This window comes from Nelusetta ayraudi, unplaced genomic scaffold (assembly GCF_046127955.1).
Source record: "Nelusetta ayraudi isolate G7.1 ecotype Tasmania unplaced genomic scaffold, CSIRO-AGI_Nayr_v1 ptg000262l, whole genome shotgun sequence".
NCBI lineage: Eukaryota > Metazoa > Chordata > Actinopteri > Tetraodontiformes > Monacanthidae > Nelusetta > Nelusetta ayraudi.
In genome coordinates this window covers 23,991-40,000 of record NW_027466311.1, presented here as the reverse complement: position 1 = coordinate 40,000, position 16,010 = coordinate 23,991, and the positions used below count along the sequence as shown (strand labels likewise).

The following is a 16,010-nucleotide window of genomic DNA, read 5'->3' as shown; positions in this document are numbered from 1 at the left end:
TTGAGTCAGAGACCGGAACACAGAATAAAGTCCAGCTTCCGATGGCTGCTTACTGGGGCTCGTTGATCCAGTGTCAGTCAGTGACCCAGCAGCACCACTTGCCCGCCGTCCAGAACCAGGCAGACGGTTGGAAGGCGTCTTAACTTCCCACTGCACTCTGCTTGAGCAGCATCTTGTGGCGGGCGCCCTTGGCCGCCGGGTCAAGTCCGGTGCTCCCCACCGAGGCGCTGGGGAACCCGTGAGCCGCCACGTACTTGCGGTACGCTTCCCGGATGATGCGAAAGGCGCGCGCGTTAGCGTACGGTATGTCGGTGACGGGGTCCCGGTACAGCGCCGCCTTGTGTGTGACGGGACATACCTCCTGGACGGGCAGCTGGGGGCTGGACTGGGCCTCGGGGGGGAACGCCGCCTCGAAGGCCTCGTCGTCGCTGAAGGTGACGTAGGTGCGGGAGCAGAGGCCTCCGGCGGGCTGCTGGGACAGCGCGGAGGGGTTCTGGGGCGCCGACTGGGGGACGTCTTGGTCCAACCTTCATCGTGAAACAGAACCGCGTGTTAGGAAAACCCAGAGCCGGATCACGCACCGATCCCTTGAGATCTGGTACCGACCCTTCCACATCCACGTTTTCTTCCTTCAAGACGGAGTGAGAGACCAGCGGCATCAGAACCGAGTGGTACCGGATGGTCGGGCCCTCGAAGCGACGCTTCTTGTGCACCTGTTTCTTCTTGTCCGCCTCCAGACGCTCATAGTTTTCTACAGCAGGCAGGAAGAAACACAAAGTGAGCATCGGTGGAGCAACACTCGCTTTCACTTTGACGGTGAATTCTTTCTTTCTTTGGGTCGTCAAATGGTGAAAGAAGCACAACTGTGCTGTGACCAGAGATCCAAATGAATGCATCAAAAGGTTCCCGTCCAGAACCCAGATGTCTTTTATAGAAAGGCTGCTGCTGTTTGACAAGACACAAGTTCCCTGTGAAAGGGAAAGGAATGTGATTTCTTCCAGCGCGCTCTTGCCTAAAGATCGGATGTTGAGCTCCGCTGTGACCTCGGCCTCGGCCAGCAGCTCCTCCTGCGTGAGGGGCCGATCGCGATGAGCACCGCGCCGTCTCCGGGGGGCGTCCTGGCGCTCCTGCAGGCGCAAGTTAGTCTTCCGAGTGTGTTCACTGGTGGACTGACGCACAGACTTCCGGGCTGGAGAGTGGAGAGGACACAACATTGAACATAACAACGTGATAACACACACTGCTCATGAACAGCACCAGAATTCAAAGGAACCAGCTGTGGTTTTAAATGAATCACAGAATGACTGTGAAATGATCAAACTCTGCTTTGCCGAGGTCACCTGACACACAATACCTTCACACAATATTGACACTTCAACTGTAACTTTTTGCAGGAATCTTACTTTCACCAAAGTCCTGAAATTCTTGTGGAATTCTCCGTTTGAGTTCCACTTTTGTTTTCTCAGTCTTCTTCTGTTCCTCCGAGGGTCTTTTTGCTTTTGGTTTGACGACCTTTATAGGTTCCTTGGGAAGACATCAACAACAAAATACAATTATTGAGTTACATTTTCATTTTTTTAGCTCGTTGATGAAATGCTGCTGCTTCTTAGAGTTCTACCTTGTACGCTTTGGTCACGACCCGGCCTTTCCTCCGAGGTGCATCCTCCTCTTGGTCACTGTCGGGCTCGTCCCCCTCATCGATGTCAAAGTCACTGTCCACTTCGTCCTCTGTGTCCGAGTGTTCCCCGTGGTACTCATCATCTCCAGATTCCTGGAGGAGAACCGATAGGAGGTTTGTATTGATTCAATCTCAGTGCAACAACATTCACAGTCCTCTCCAGCGTCTGGGTGGAGACTCCACCGTGTCAAGCAGGACTTTGATTGGCCTGAAAAGAGTCCTGCTAATTTGAAATGCAACATTTTGAGTGTCCGACAGCAGAACTGACAGGACGGCTGCTGCCAGACCCCCCCACACAAGTGGACTCTTGAACCGGTAGCACAAGAAGAATTGGCTCAGGCAGCAAACTGAAGAGAAACGTCAGTGGCTTGAAATGCTGCGCTTAAAAATAGATTATTTCCTGCACAACCAAAAACTGGCATTTGTTGCGTGAACAGAGTGCAGCGCATGGAAGGCAAAGCCTCGCTTTCGACAATTCAACATGAAACTGCAGTCACAACAAGCAAAGTTGCTTGGCAATGTGCAGCAACAGATGCTCAGGTTGCATCTTAGAAGCCAACAGAAAAACTCCAGGAAGCCACACAGCAGTTTCTACTATATAGTTTAACATTTTCATAACGAACACGTTTATTTTTATTTTCTACTTTTAAGAGAAAAAAATGAAAATAAAAGAGAGCCACGTGATTCATCCCGTGACGAACACAACGGACTGAAATAATCAGAGAGAAATGATCAACGCTTCCGTCAACGGAAATTCTTGCAAATCGTTTTAACAAAGAATTCTGACAAATTGATAATAAATGCTGGCAGCGGATTCGTCACAATGTGTTAAGAACTGTGTGGTTTTTCTGTTACCGATCTGCCAAGAACTCATCGTTCTTGAACTGTGAGTTATCGATTATTAAACATAAGAGTCCTCCTCGGGAGCTGTGTTCTGTGACAGTCTATTCCTCTGAATGCGAGTAGCGCATGATAATAAAGTCACCGTCACTGCAGGCTCGTTTAGCCTGTAAACGGTGACGTTCTATAATTTACACTACTTGAGGAAAATACACATTTCTTTTAATATCGTTTGTTGACTAACAAAAAGTTAAACACACATCCAATTGAACCTATAAGAGGTAGCAGCGTAGGCTAGCATAGCGCTCATGCTAACATAGCGGCTCTGTATTTCCGGCTGTTTTTGACAACTCACGTCGTTAAAGCCTCCGTAAGTCGTCTTGTAGAATTCGTCCTCTTCTTCGGCATCCAACAATTTAGACATGCGGTTTCCCGCAGTCTTTCTGGGCTCGCGGCTGCCTGCGAGAGTCATGACTGATTCTAAACAATGTTAGCAAAAAGCTAACGTCTGCCCGGCAGCTAAGCAACGGCGTGCTAACCTCCAGCGTTGTTGCTCGGTATCTCAGAATATTACAATTATGACCGTGTTCCTCTCTTTACCAGCTTGACAGTATGCTTAAACATGTTTATTTGCGTTACGATCACCGCTTCGTGTCCTAATTTCCCACCAAAAAAGCTATGAATGAAGCTAAACAACGGCAAACACATCCGGAAAGCGTTTCAACTTCCGGATCGGCCTCCTTCAAATGATCTGCTGGTATTTTTGTAAAGACCGGCATTTACTTGCTTTTGATTGGCCAATACTCCTTGCCGCTACCATTAACCCTATCCCTAACCTTAATATACTCACCTCTAAGCCAATCAGAAGCAGGTAGGGGCGGGTCTTTGCTTATCTCCGTTGCAGAAAAAACATGTAGATTTGTGTGTATGTGGCCAAAACAAACGACTTCATTTTGTTTGATTTTGTTCAGATTAAGATAGCGCGATTATTTCACAAGGGCCTTTGAAGTGTTTAGAGAGTGTAATTAAATAAATTGTGTGTAATTGTGTCTGTCAGATGTAAAATGTGTGTACTGTATACCGATGACCTCTGGAAAACGTAGAAAATAATAATGCCACTTTTTAAGAGTGAAGATCTTTATTGAGTATATATCAAAAATGTGTGCATACATTCATTAAAGTGTACAGCAAAAAGAAAGTAACTATAGAACTATAAAGAAGCAGGCTATATACAATTCAATGAAGCCTTAACCCCATGCAGATTAGCTGCAAGTGTTGTGTACACTGAGCTCCATCCAAAGTCATTATTTATCTACATTCATCACATGCAGCGCTCTCACTTCAACAATCTGGATTTATTTGTTAAATGTATTTACTGTTCAAGTACTTGCAATAAAGGTCGTGGTGAGCATATACATACACATAGAGATAACCGGCATCGAAGACATTGGCATGCTTTAACATTTAAAGTTAAAAAGAAAAAAACAAAACAAACGTACATTTTGCGATCAGCTCAACTGTTCTCTCCTCGTGGGCTGAAAACTGGACTTTTATGTCCTGAGTTATATCAGTTTCATGGTGTACCTGCTGGTCTCCATGTAGTTGCCCGTTCCTCCTTTACTATTGGCCGCAGCACTTCGCGGTACGTACGCTATGGTGGCCGTGTGCTTAATCTTCCCCTTGCCTTTGCTCCAGAAGAACATGAAAATGAAGCAGACGCTCACGGAGCTGAAGAACGAGAGGAAGCCGATGGTGGCCGCAATCAGCAGCGTTTTGACATCAAAGGCAAACTCGTGGGTGCCGTTCTCGCCCGGGGAGGCGGTGGGAAAGGCCATCCAGCTGTTGAGACGGAGGGCGTTTTTCAGAGGCGAGGGGAACGCCCGCACATTCAGGCTGACGGTGAGGCTGTTGTTTCCCGCTGCGTTGGAAGCCACGCAGAGATAAGCGCCGCTGTCTTGAGGTTGGGCGTACCGAACCTCCAGCGAGCCGTTGGCCAGAGCCCGTATCCGACCCACCGGCGATAAAGCTTTCAGCTGCGGGTCCAGCCAGGTGACCGACGGTGGAGGCTCACCCTCTACGTTGCAGTAGAACACCACCGTGTAGCCCTGGTCCACCCGGACCTCCTGAGGTTTGCGGTTGAGGATCCGAGGGCGCCGACAGGCGAGCAGCCCCGGGATCTCGGCCTCGGTGAAGTCCAGGAAGTTCCAGTCCTGCAGCTGAGCCGAGGTGGTGCAAGTCGGACGACTGGCGCCAAAGTCCAGGCTCAGACGCCGCCGCACCAACCACAGCAGCCGGCAGTCGCAAGCCAGCGGGTTGTCGTCGACTCCCAGGGACTTGAGGGCGTCTGCCGACTGGAAGGCTCCCGCCTCGATGGTGCTGAGGAGGTTCCCGGACACGTTCAGCAGTCTCAAGTGCACCAAGCCCCTGAAAGCTCCCACCTGGATGCGCAGCAAGGATCCCCCCACCAGACGCAGCTCCTGGAGGCGGAGCAGGTCACCGAGCAGGTGGCCGCCGATGTCGGTGATGGGGTTGAAGGAGAGGTCCAGACGCACCAGGTACACCAGGTGATGCAGGGGGACGTACGGCACGGCGCTGAGCTTGGCGTGCGTGATGGCCAGAGACGTCAGGTTCAGGCCAAACAGGCTGTTCCCCGAGAGCTCCTCCAGAGAGGGGCAGTCTGAGATGCGCAGCTCCTTGAGACGGTCCAGGTGGCGGAAGGAGTGGTTTGGCAGCGAGGCCAGGCCCAGGCGCCGGAAACGGAAACTCCTCAGCCCGTCGAGCGGCGAGAGCGCTTCCGTCGGCACGGCGGTGAGGTTGCGGCCGTCGAGCCGCAGCTCCTGCAGGTTAGCCAAGCCGGCGAACGCCTGGCCGGACACGAAAACCAAGTCGTTGCCCGCGGCTTCCAGAACCTGCAGGAGGACCAAGTCCTGGAAGGTGAAATCGAGGAAAACGAGGATCTCGTTGCCGCCAATGTCCAACAGCTTCAGCCGGGACAACCCAGCCAGAGCTCCGACCGGGACGATCTTGAGGCGGTTGCGGGCGAGTCTCAGGGTGGTCAGGCTCTGCAAGCCCAGGAAGGCCTCCGCTTCCATCAGCACGATGACGTTGTCGCTCAAATCCAGGTCCAGGAGCTGCGGCAACGCGTGGAACTGTTGGCGCGCCAGAGTCTTGATTTTGTTGTGCGTCAGGTTGAGCACCCTGGTGTCCTGCTGGAGGCCGTCGGGCAGCGCGCTCAGCTGGCCGGCAGAGCAGTTCACCTCCAGCAGGACGCTGTCGCACTGGCAGAGCTGAGGGCACGAGCGCCGGCCCGCGCACATTGACGGCACCGCAGCCGCCAAAAGGTAGAGGGCGCCCCAGCACAGCCAGTGGTGGACGGCGATTCCCTCAAACATCTGGTGGCCTGAAGAGGAAACGTGAGGAGATAATCACAAGGGTTAGCGAGACGTGTCGCTCAGCGTCCAAGTGTGAAAACCAGAAGCGACAGGAAAGGGTTTTTTATTTTGTTAACGTTCACAGCGATGCCGAAGTGCAAACAGGAAGCAAAGAAAGCTGTGGCCAGCCGAATCATCTTTATCAAACTGTGAAGGTCACCGCTCTGCAATGTTTAGGCAGATGTTGCTTGACTTTTGCTCCAAGTGTTTTTCTTACCATTGTGCTTCGACTCTCTGCTCTTATTTATCCTCATCGTCCACCTCACGCACACTGCAGAAATGATCCATCGTCTGTTTCCCAGCATGCCCGGCAGCTGAAAGCTCCAGTAAGTCTGCAGAAGACTGGGCTGTTGGGCTCAGATTGATGTGTCTTACATTCTGCCCACACAGGCTCAGAGAGTCCTGAGTCATTTTGACTGTAAAACTGAGAATACCGAGGCCAGCACTGCAACTTTCCCAGTGAGATTCCTCAAAGCACACACAGATGCTGACGCAGATGCTGCTATTTCCGGGAAAGTGGCATTTGTTCAGACCTTTGATGGACACATCTCAGCTATACATGAAGTCCTCGGCCTTCAGAAAAGCAGCAGAATTTGCAGCTTAATTGGTGGAGCTTTTCCTGTAGATCAGCCCTCAATCCTTCAGCTTCTCTTTCCAGCGCCCACTGCAAGGCCACACACAGGGTTGCTTAGCGCACAGAGTTCCCCCCTGCACAGTGTGGATGCATCCCTCTGCAGACCCAAGCGTAACTGAATCCCATCACTTTGATTTTAGGGCTTTTCTCAACACTGAGGCATGTTGGTAGAACATCTTATCTGTTGATTCAACAGTGGTGTGACAGCAGAAAGGAAAGGAAAGGGGCCGGACATGCACACTCAGATAACATGAGGCTGCTGCAAGCGTTAACGTCCTCTTGTGTAGTAGATACGGCAGGTGGTAAAAGTCAAGTTTATAATGATGTCATGTCCTATGCTAAACTAATAATTCCTTTGTTTTTAATCATAAAGATCTCAGATGATGCAGCATGTTTAGCCCTCTGTTTACAGCCTCTGGCCAAAACTAAGCAGTTTAGCGGTGGAAACCAGGCGGTCTCACTTGGCTGGAGGCTTTTAACATGGCGAGGGAACTCACCTCATCAAAACATGCTGCAAAACATGCTAAACAAACTGCAAAGCATCTTGGTTTCACATAACCTTGCCTTAAAAAAACACATTTGATATGATTTACTGATGGAATGCGTGCACACGTTGAAGCTTACAGGACTACAGACTGCAGCTGTGGGTTTGTTTCTACTGCTTTTCTTTTTCTTTTCTTCCTTAAAAAAGTGTCAAGACAGCCGCAGTCCTGCCAGCCCTGCTGTTGCGCTGACGTGTGCAACACTCTGGGCAGTGAGAAGAAGGGGAGGACCACTCTGCAGCTGCGGCAGTAGAACAAACACTCCCTGAGAGTTTGTGTTCACCTCAACCTGTTGACACCCAGAGAACGGTCACCTGCTGTCACATGTCCTGCATCAGAGTGGAATCCTGCCGTGCAGCGTCCAGGGCGTCGGTGGGGGGGGGGGGTTGTTTTTTAGAGAGCCCGCTTCATGGAGCGGGTGGTAGAGCCGGGGGACGCGGACTGCCTGACAGTTGGCGATGACAGCAGCTCCCCGGAGCAGTGGATGATGGGAGCTGACTCCTCTCCAACTCCTCCAGGGGCGCACATGCTGCAGAGTGAGAACAGTTGCACAAAAGGTGGAATATCGCAGTTATTTGCAGAGTCCTGACACCTACAGGGGCTCGCGTACACAAAAAGTGCAGCTTTAGAGATGAGCCTGTGTGCATGTTCTATCAGCGGCCGCAGCCCAGTGATATAACTCACCGTCTCCTCGGCGCCGGGGGCTCGTCAGTGCATCCTTTCATTATCAATTGTCCCAATCCTGTCGTCAGGGAAAAAAAGAAGAGTTCAAAAGCAGCCGCTTTAATATTCTCCCTTCGGCCAGAGAACAGCAAAGCAGAGGCGATTCAGACGGCGTCTTGCAGCTCCTGCAAAATGCATCCTGAGGAAAGAGGAGAATCCTCCGTCCTCCGTCCCCCTGGCAGAAGACTGGAGCTGTGGACCGAGCGCGTCGCCACTGCGGCTCAGTGCCCCTGTTGCTTCGCTGTCCTCATGGCAACAGCAACGAGGCTGTGGATGCGCGGGCGCTCGGGCGCATGCTGGGGGGATTATATGCACCAGCTCCTGCACTGGAGGACAGGAGGACAGGAGGACAGGAGGACAGGAGGACAGGAGGACAGGAGGCAGGCACAGGTCAGCCAAACACACAGATTTGGCGAGCGACACCAGATGGTGAGGAATTCAGGTGCTGGCACCTGCGTACGAAGGGAAATCTGCAGCTCCCCCTCCCCCCCCACACACACACACACACTAGCATAATACACCCTTGTGTTGTGACCCGGGTATGTTGAATTCAAACAGTCGATGAAGATCCTATTTCATACCTGCTGTTATTTTCCATACTCATGTTGAGATCTCTGGAAAAAAAAACACATTTTATTAATAAAGCCTTTTTTAGGACACTTTACAAAACATGCACAAAGCAAGAGAAAAAACAACATCCAACAGAAAAAGAAAATGTATTGAACATATATATGTAATATATATATATATATATATGTAATATATATATACATATATATATATTATATCATGGATCAGTCATGGGTGTGTTTTAGGAGTCAGTTCAAAAGAAACGGCTCTGTCACCTCAGGTTTAGCCCTCTGTTTGCAGCCTCCTGTTAAAACTGGCAACACCTGGCTGAGGGTGCTGTCACTCGCCTTGAATAAGGTATTTTGGTGACATCACAAAGGGCTGCAGACTTGCCCCGGCAACACATGGCGTTAGAGAGCATTGGTAAAGTTAATGTTACGCAATGTCGGACCTTGAACAAGCATCTTCCTGCTGCTGTCGAGTGGGAACTGGACTGAGGCATCCCTGCGTGTGAGACACCGTGTACGGCTCGTGATGTGAGAGATGATATAGGAGAAAAAAGGGTCTGAGGTCCCGCGGGGGCCCTCGGCATGCAGGAGGATCCATTACTGTCTTTTTAATTATGTCTCCTGGTCACATAATCACATAATGTGCCTCCTCTTCAGTCAATTACTGAGCAGAAAATATTATCGCACCGCGTACCCTGGGACACGCTGTTAGAACATGTGAGCAACACGCTTGCCTGCAGACTGGAGGGGATCTCACAGTTTCAATAGACCCCGGGGGAGCTGCTGCTTATCAATAAGTGTGATCGGTCCATCCCGGCAAGATTGAAAATATTCTCCGTGCAGTCATTCAGTGAAAAGACACACGCGGCTGTGACGGCACCCCGAGCTGTCCCGAAAGGTGCAGCATCACCAGAGGGACCGAGCGGCTGCTGAGTCAGGACTTCACCATCTGGTGGGCGACCTCAGGGAACCTGCCTTCATCAGCGAATCCCAGTCCAAGCCCGGATTGGGGAAGAGAAAAGCCAGAAGGCATCCTGGGCCAGGACCTGAGCGAGCGGCATCCTGCGTGCTCGCTGCTGCTGCCTGGGTGAACCTGGGAACCGGGAGTGCTGCGACCCAAGAACCGAGCAATGTCAACTTGTTATTATTGTCAGAGTTTTTATTAAACACTCACTCACTTCTTCTGAAAATTGCTTTTGAGTTTTGTTTCACCTCTTTTGAGTTACACAGCGCCATGAGCTAAAATCAAGGGGGGAAAGAATGTTGATTGTTCGTCCACGCATTGCAACCTCAACCTGACTGAGGTGCAAATGTAAAACAAAAATCTGCTTAAAAATGCAGTTTGATTTTCATCGGGGTGAGTCGTGAAAAACCCTTGAGCGTTGAAGTGATCAATAAGAATATTGAATCTGGCACACAGTTCAGGCTCCAGAAGAAGAGCCCGGTTCTGAGCAGTAACTGCTGCTTTTCTATTAGATTCACATGACAAACTGGAGTGTAGACGCACTGCCAAAGAAGAACACAACAGTGCGTGTCTGTGTGCGAGAGCGACTTCCTCTTTTTGGAACGCAGCGCTGCGCCGCTCAGCGACAAACAGACTCACTTTGGTCGCTGTGATATGAAACCTGCGCCGATCACAACAGAACCACGAGGTAAACACAAACTATTTTCTCCTTTTATGCTGAAACGCTACTGAGTGCTTTGAGTGTTTTCAGCAGCAGTTCTCAGTCACCCTGCAATCTCACACGTATGTTGTAAACTATTCCAGCTACTGGCCATCATTCTTCACATCTCCGTCTCAATATAATTCATCTCCGCACGCAGCAACCTGATGACTTGACAACCTGATGACTTGACAACCTGATGACTTGACAACCTGATGACTTTACAACCACAGCCATACAAAAGAATGTTTTGGCCTTTGACTCTCTTGATTCTCCTGCTGTGGAAGTCGTCTCTGCTTCCTTCAAAGCAAAGGAGTTCTCTAGGAGAAGGTTTATTCCCACTGGGAACCACTGCTTCATTACTTTGACCAACTGTCACACTTTTTAACTCTTGCCGGTGATGAAGTGTCTGTTGTTGGGGCTGACAGTCCTTGGAGTTCCTGGCAGACGCAGGTTGACTGAGATGCGGGCAGCTGTTACATTTATTTATTTTATTTCTATTCATGTATTTAGTTACCTCTTCATATTATTATCATTTTTTTCACTCTCTCCAAGGCTGTATGCTATGTTTTCAGTGTCACTTGCCTTTCAAGTGTGAACTATGGCACAATAAAATATGTTTGGTTTTTGAAGTATTTTCAAAACAAAATCATCAACTCTGACTGTAAATAATGTTTATCTTCATGACTTTTTTGAAAATGAATGTGACTGTCACTAATGTGTTATTTATCCAGGATGTACATGTTGTGTGTGATGGTGCTTTTGCACTGTCTGACCTGCGGACGCACTTCTTCTGCAGTCAACAAACTGTGGCAAGAGTGGAAAATCGCACACGGCAAGAGTTACAATAACCAGGTAGGAACGTGAACGTCCCTGGGAATACCTTTACCCGAGCGGTACCGACCCATCAGCTGCCGGGCTCTGCTTTCAGAAGGAGGTCTTCTTCCGGAGAGCCGTGTGGGAGAGGAACCTGCGCTCGGTGATCCAACACAACCAGGAGGCCTCGGCCGGGAAACACAGCTTCACCGTGGGGCTCAACCATCTGTCCGACCTGGTGGGGACCACAGCACACGCTCCGTTCACAGCCGAGGAGATAAATGCAGATTTGAACCCCTTGTGATGTCACAAAGGGCACATATACCACCACCATCCAGGTTAGCGTCGACACCGCCAATCTGGCCGTTGCTCATGGCGCTGTCATTTCATGACGCGTGTGGAAGTTATAACAGAGCGTGAGCTTCATCAGGAAGATCATACTCAGCTTAATTCAGGCTGCAAACAGAGGGCTATTTTCTTTCTAATCGTCCATGGCAACTCCACTTTAGTGTGAAATGAAAAAGAATTCATCTGTAAACAGGCAGAATGCGGGACCCTGTGAGTAGAAAGGTTTTAGGAGCCCCCTAGTGGCCACACAGCGAACATCCCAACCTGCACACTCGCACCCAGTGAGCGCTGGTGGTGCAAGGCGCTCGCTGCTGACCCAACGTTGTTAATGTGCGTTTAAAGCTGCGCCCTCTGCAGGCTTAATGTAAACGCCCAACCTCACAGGTCAGCGCTAAGCTTCCTTCATGCGATCTGATTCATTTCATCCAAAGTGCCAGATGCAATCGAAACAATTGGGACGGTGGCAAAGTGTGCAACATGCCCACACAAAAGTGGGCAGGGAAGGTAGAGGTTTGGATTGAGGTTGAGATTTCCCAGCAGCAATCAGCCCACCAGCTTCTCTGAGGAGGAAATGACTCATTCTCATATTTCACTCAGTTTCCTACATTAACAGTCTTACTTTCTACATAGACTACAGAGGAAATCAATGAGGGGATGAACCGCCTGAGGCCAGAGGAGCCTCATTCTGTCACAAATGCCTCCTCGGAGGAGATGAGGAGCTGGTCCACACCTGGGAGAGTGGACTGGAGGGAGCGGGGCCTGGTCAGTCCGGTCCAGAACCAGGTGAGAAAGAGCTCCAGAGGGGAGGACTGAGGGTCACCTCGTTGAGTTAACAAGTGCTTCTGAACATCTTGAAGGGTCAGTGTGGGTCCTGCTGGGCCTTCAGTTCTCTGGGGGCTCTGGAGGGACAGGTTGCCAAGCGGACGGGAGTCCTGGTTCCGCTCAGCCCGCAGAACCTGCTAGACTGCAGCGGCCACGAGGGAAACCTGGGTTGCAGGGGAGGTTACATCACCAAGTCCTACAGCTACATCATCCGCAACGGAGGCGTGGACTCGGAGAGCTTCTACCCCTACGAACACAAGGTCACCGGCCAAGTTGTCCTGAGAAATATGTCAAGCTGGCGTTTATTGTTTCATTTCACCGTTAAAAATGGAAACGTTTCCCCCTTCAGGCAGGAATATGTCGGTATTCCGTTAAGGGCAAAGCTGGCAGCTGCTCCAGTTTCCGCCTCCTCCCGCAGGGAGATGAGAAGACTCTGCAGGCGGCGGTGGCATCAGTGGGGCCGGTGGCCGTGGCCATCAACGCCAAGCTGCCATCTTTCCATCTCTACCGGGGAGGTGAGGTGGAGCTGGAGGGGCGTGGCCTAGTCGAGAACCCTGTTTACAGTAGGAGGTGTCCGGCAGAAGGCCACAACTCCAGGATCTGTTGAACGTTAGCAGAATTCCACACGTACAGCACGTGCAGGAAACCTTAGCCCCTTGTTTCTTGGCCGTGGTCATGTGATCATCTTGCTACATGTGGCCACCGGGTCAACCTTCTTGTTAAGAGAACTGAGCCAGGGAGGAGTAAACAGGGGGAACTCTTCTAGTCTTCTAGAGATAGCCGACATTTAAGGTCACAGGAAAACGAAACAAAATAGAAAATACAGAAGGAATGCTGAGAGCAGCGCCCCCTGGCTGCACAATTGTGTACTCACTTTGTCACTGAGCGTCGTCCACAAAACGACTTGGCATGTCCTCGCTTGCTCCGTGGAGCTTCAGTTCGACTGCAGGGAGCCTGCGGCGTAAAACTAGCGACATCTAGTGGTGGGGATTATATCACACACAGCCGCTTTAAATTCACGCATTTTCCCAGGTTTATACAACGTCCCCAACTGCAACTCAAAGCTCATCAATCACGCTGTCCTGGTGGTGGGCTATGGTACATCCGGAGGACAAGACTTCTGGCTCGTGAAGAACAGGTGAAGCAGAACTTTATTGAAAAATCACACAGGAAATGATTATATTCCGTGTGTACTAGTAGAAGATTTGTAGTGTGGCCATTACATACTGAATGTGTGTCTTTCTTTTCAGCTGGGGAACCACTTGGGGTGAAAAAGGTTTCATTCGACTTGCCAGAAACCAAAAGAATCTTTGTGGGATTGCCAGTTTTGCCGTCTACCCGACCTTGTGAAGAGGCCGAGTCTGCCGTTCTATAATAACATAACAGAAAGCTGCATCTGGTCCTTTCAATAAAGAGAACGTTTATGTCTTTGTTGCATTCTGCTTGAATAGGTTGTGCCTGAGTCGTTGCTGATGCTTCAGTTTGTGTCTTTTGCTCTTTATTTTTCATTGCTATGTGATTCAAGTGTAAAGGACCTGTTTCATTCTTTGGGCATATGAGTAGCATAGCATTTACAGCACGAGTAGCATCATCAATAAATGTAATTCCTAGATAGATTCTGTAAAACCTCCTTTCTACTGCACAATTAAAGATGTAGGTGCACACATTGATCTTTCTTCTCAACACTTTCTTCATTCTTGACACAGAGGATGAACATAAATACATGGCAATTTCAAAATAAGGAGGTTGATAAAGGAATTAAGCCAAATAATAATGAAACATTGTTTTGATCTGCTGCCCCCAAGTGTCCAAAAGTATCAATTGCAGTTCCAACACCGTGCAAGTGAACCCTCAGGTTCACCCTGTGTGTTTTTGCCTTCTCCTAACAACCACAAGACTCGACCTGATCCTTTGTCCAACACCGTTGTTGCTCCTGCGGCCTATTAGAGATGTAAACGCCCTCCTCATGAGCACCTTTGGCCAGTGGCCTCGTGAACGCTGATGAGCGTCAGCTGCCAGAGTGTCACAGTCAGCTGCGGCAGCTTCTTCTACACAGTGTTAAACGGAGCTATCGGTTGGTTCACCCACATTCCCGGGTAGATTCCTCCAGCGCAGAGACATGTTTGGGAGTGTGCTTCTCACCGCCCTGTGGGGATTGGCCACAGCCTTCATTGACTCCGGCCTGGACCAGCACTGGCTCCTCTGGAAGAAGCTTCACAGCAGAGTCTACTCTGACGAGGTACAAGTTGTGCCTTTCAATGCTGCAACTTGCCGTACCTGTTGGGTGGCCCGGAGATCCTGTGTCATGTGGAACGACGTTGATGCCATTCTCAGATTGAGGACTTGGGTCGCAGGCGGATATGGCAGGATAACCTGGAAATGATCAACGTCCACAACCTGGAGCGCTCGTTGGGTTTGCACTCCTACAGCTTGGCCATGAACCACCTGGGGGACATGGTAAGGACGGGGCGCTGGTGTTTTAGGCCACCTCCAGTGTCCAGGGACCCATCGGTGCAGTCTGTCTCTCCTCACCTGTAGACCGCTGACGAGCTGAGGGACACGCTGATGGGCACCTTCGTGCCCTCTGACCAGCACAGGAGTCCCATCAACACCTCCACCTGGGTGGCCAAACCTCTGCAGGCTTCTCTGGACTGGAGAGACTTCGGGATGGTGTCGGAGGTCAAATCACAGGTGAGCTCCGACGACCGCGACGCAGCGGAGTGAATCTCCGGCCTCAGGTGAGTGGTGGTGCCTCTTGGATTTCTTTTCTTCTGTGGTAAAGAGCAGCCGTCGGCAGTCGCCTCCTACTTTCATTGGAAGTGACTTGAAGTCGATGGCAGTATGAAAAGCCACTAAATGCTCTTTACCGTTTGCTGGCAGCTGCGCAATGGTGCCTCTTCTCTCGCAGGGTTCCTGCGGCGCCTGCTGGGCCTTCAGTGCCGTGGGAGCACTGGAGGGGCAACTCAAGAAGACCACAGGCGTCCTGGTGCCCCTCAGTCCGCAGAATCTGCTGGACTGCTCCACAATGTTGGGGAACCACGGCTGCGACGGCGGCTCCATGAGCGCGGCCTTCCAGTACGTCATGCTGAACGGAGGCATCGACGCCGACGCCGCCTACCCCTACACAGCCGAGGTAGAGCTGCTGCTGCCGCTGCTGCTGCTGCCGCTGCTGCTGACCCTGCTGACCTTTCCCTCCGAGGTCAAACCCCTGAGTCCCACACCTTTGCCACTTCTCTTCTCAGTCCGGCCCATGCAGGTACAGCAACAAGTCTCGGGCGGCGAACTGCACCTCCTACAGGTCCTTGCTGGCGGGGGACGAGGACCTGCTGAAGGCCGCCGTGGCCAACGTTGGCCCCATCGCTGTTGCCATCGACAGCAAGCACCACAAGTTTGCCTTCTACAAACACGGTGGGCTTTTTTTTTTTTTTTATCAACTGTGCATTCTTGATCTGGTGTAGGCTCGGCTTGACCGCGGGGGGGCGGGTTGGGTGTATGCAGGTGTGTACATGGACGCCAAATGCACCTCGCATGTCAACCATGCCGTGCTGGTGGTGGGCTACGGCACAGAGGAGGGGCAAGACTACTGGCTGGTGAAGAACAGGTGTGTGTGTGTGTGTGTTGTGTGTGTGTGTGTGGTGTGTGTGTGTGTTAATGGTAGCCTTTCTGTTGCAGTTGGGGAGTTCACTTCGGGGACAAAGGATACATCAAGATGGCGCGCAACAAACACAACCACTGTGGCATCACGCACCATGCCGTGTTCCCCATCATGTAACCTGCGTTTAAAAACAACAACAACTGTATTTTTGTTGCAAATAAAGTGTTGTTATGTTTTGGAATTCATGTTTTCTTTCTAGCGTCCCAACTTCCTTCCACTCACTGAACTGCCCAGAACTGGAACCACTCAGTCAGGCTGGGCTGCAATGCACGTGTGGAA

At 50.8% G+C, this 16,010-nt stretch overlaps 4 protein-coding genes across 5 annotated transcripts in view; 2 read left to right on the top strand and 2 right to left on the bottom strand.

Moving 5' to 3' along the window:
- The window catches only part of vps72a (vacuolar protein sorting 72 homolog a), a 3,327-nt gene extending 72 nt beyond the window's left edge, over positions 1–3,255 (bottom strand). Inside the window, exons 1-6 of the mRNA XM_076017143.1 lie at positions 2,874–3,255; positions 1,619–1,771; positions 1,404–1,524; positions 1,013–1,189; positions 607–751; positions 1–527 (exon numbers count right to left, since the gene is read on the bottom strand). The exon at positions 1–527 is cut by the window's left edge and continues 72 nt beyond it. Of these exons, the coding sequence (XP_075873258.1) occupies positions 140–527; positions 607–751; positions 1,013–1,189; positions 1,404–1,524; positions 1,619–1,771; positions 2,874–2,990 (1,101 nt within the window). The 5' untranslated portion in view covers positions 2,991–3,255 and the 3' untranslated portion in view covers positions 1–139. The remainder of the gene's footprint in view (positions 528–606; positions 752–1,012; positions 1,190–1,403; positions 1,525–1,618; positions 1,772–2,873) is intronic.
- Positions 3,256–3,637: 382 nt separating this feature from the next.
- Positions 3,638–6,049, bottom strand: LOC142882416 (leucine-rich repeat and immunoglobulin-like domain-containing nogo receptor-interacting protein 1). Its single transcript, XM_076017151.1, has one exon. It carries the CDS (start codon positions 5,908–5,910, stop codon positions 4,081–4,083), a length of 1,830 nt encoding a protein of 609 aa, XP_075873266.1. The 5' UTR covers positions 5,911–6,049; the 3' UTR covers positions 3,638–4,080.
- Positions 6,050–9,954: 3,905 nt separating this feature from the next.
- On the top strand, positions 9,955–13,746 carry ctss1 (cathepsin S, ortholog 1). The gene is made up of 8 exons (XM_076017141.1): positions 9,955–10,078; positions 10,825–10,945; positions 11,022–11,144; positions 11,885–12,037; positions 12,112–12,336; positions 12,426–12,591; positions 13,109–13,214; positions 13,327–13,746. The coding sequence occupies exons 2-8, from the start codon at positions 10,826–10,828 to the stop codon at positions 13,424–13,426; spliced, it is 993 nt and encodes a 330-aa protein (XP_075873256.1). The 5' UTR covers positions 9,955–10,078; position 10,825; the 3' UTR covers positions 13,427–13,746.
- A 307-nt stretch (positions 13,747–14,053) lies between these two features.
- On the top strand, positions 14,054–15,917 carry LOC142882415 (cathepsin S-like). Of its 2 annotated transcripts, none has more exons than XM_076017150.1 (7): positions 14,054–14,315; positions 14,411–14,533; positions 14,615–14,767; positions 14,985–15,209; positions 15,319–15,484; positions 15,575–15,666; positions 15,749–15,917. In XM_076017150.1, the coding sequence occupies exons 1-7, from the start codon at positions 14,196–14,198 to the stop codon at positions 15,857–15,859; spliced, it is 990 nt and encodes a 329-aa protein (XP_075873265.1). In that variant the 5' UTR covers positions 14,054–14,195; the 3' UTR covers positions 15,860–15,917. The 2 variants fall into 2 exon arrangements, with proteins under 2 accessions (XP_075873265.1, XP_075873264.1); XM_076017149.1 differs by having other exon boundaries at positions 14,056–14,315; positions 15,575–15,677.
- Positions 15,918–16,010: the final 93 nt, after the last annotated feature.

Bases quoted from the DNA above. Each gene is read 5' to 3' on its own strand.
- ctss1 (XM_076017141.1), top strand. From the start codon at position 10,826: ATGTACATGTTGTGTGTGATGGTGCTTTTGCACTGTCTGACCTGCGGA. The intron at 12,038-12,111 runs GTGAGAAAGAGC...AACATCTTGAAG, and splicing joins TCAGTCCGGTCCAGAACCAG to GGTCAGTGTGGGTCCTGCTG. The intron at 12,592-13,108 runs GTGAGGTGGAGC...GCATTTTCCCAG, and splicing joins TTTCCATCTCTACCGGGGAG to GTTTATACAACGTCCCCAAC.
- LOC142882416 (XM_076017151.1), bottom strand. From the start codon at position 5,910: ATGTTTGAGGGAATCGCCGTCCACCACTGGCTGTGCTGGGGCGCCCTC.
- LOC142882415 (XM_076017150.1), top strand. From the start codon at position 14,196: ATGTTTGGGAGTGTGCTTCTCACCGCCCTGTGGGGATTGGCCACAGCC. The intron at 14,316-14,410 runs GTACAAGTTGTG...TGCCATTCTCAG, and splicing joins GCAGAGTCTACTCTGACGAG to ATTGAGGACTTGGGTCGCAG. The intron at 14,534-14,614 runs GTAAGGACGGGG...CCTCACCTGTAG, and splicing joins TGAACCACCTGGGGGACATG to ACCGCTGACGAGCTGAGGGA.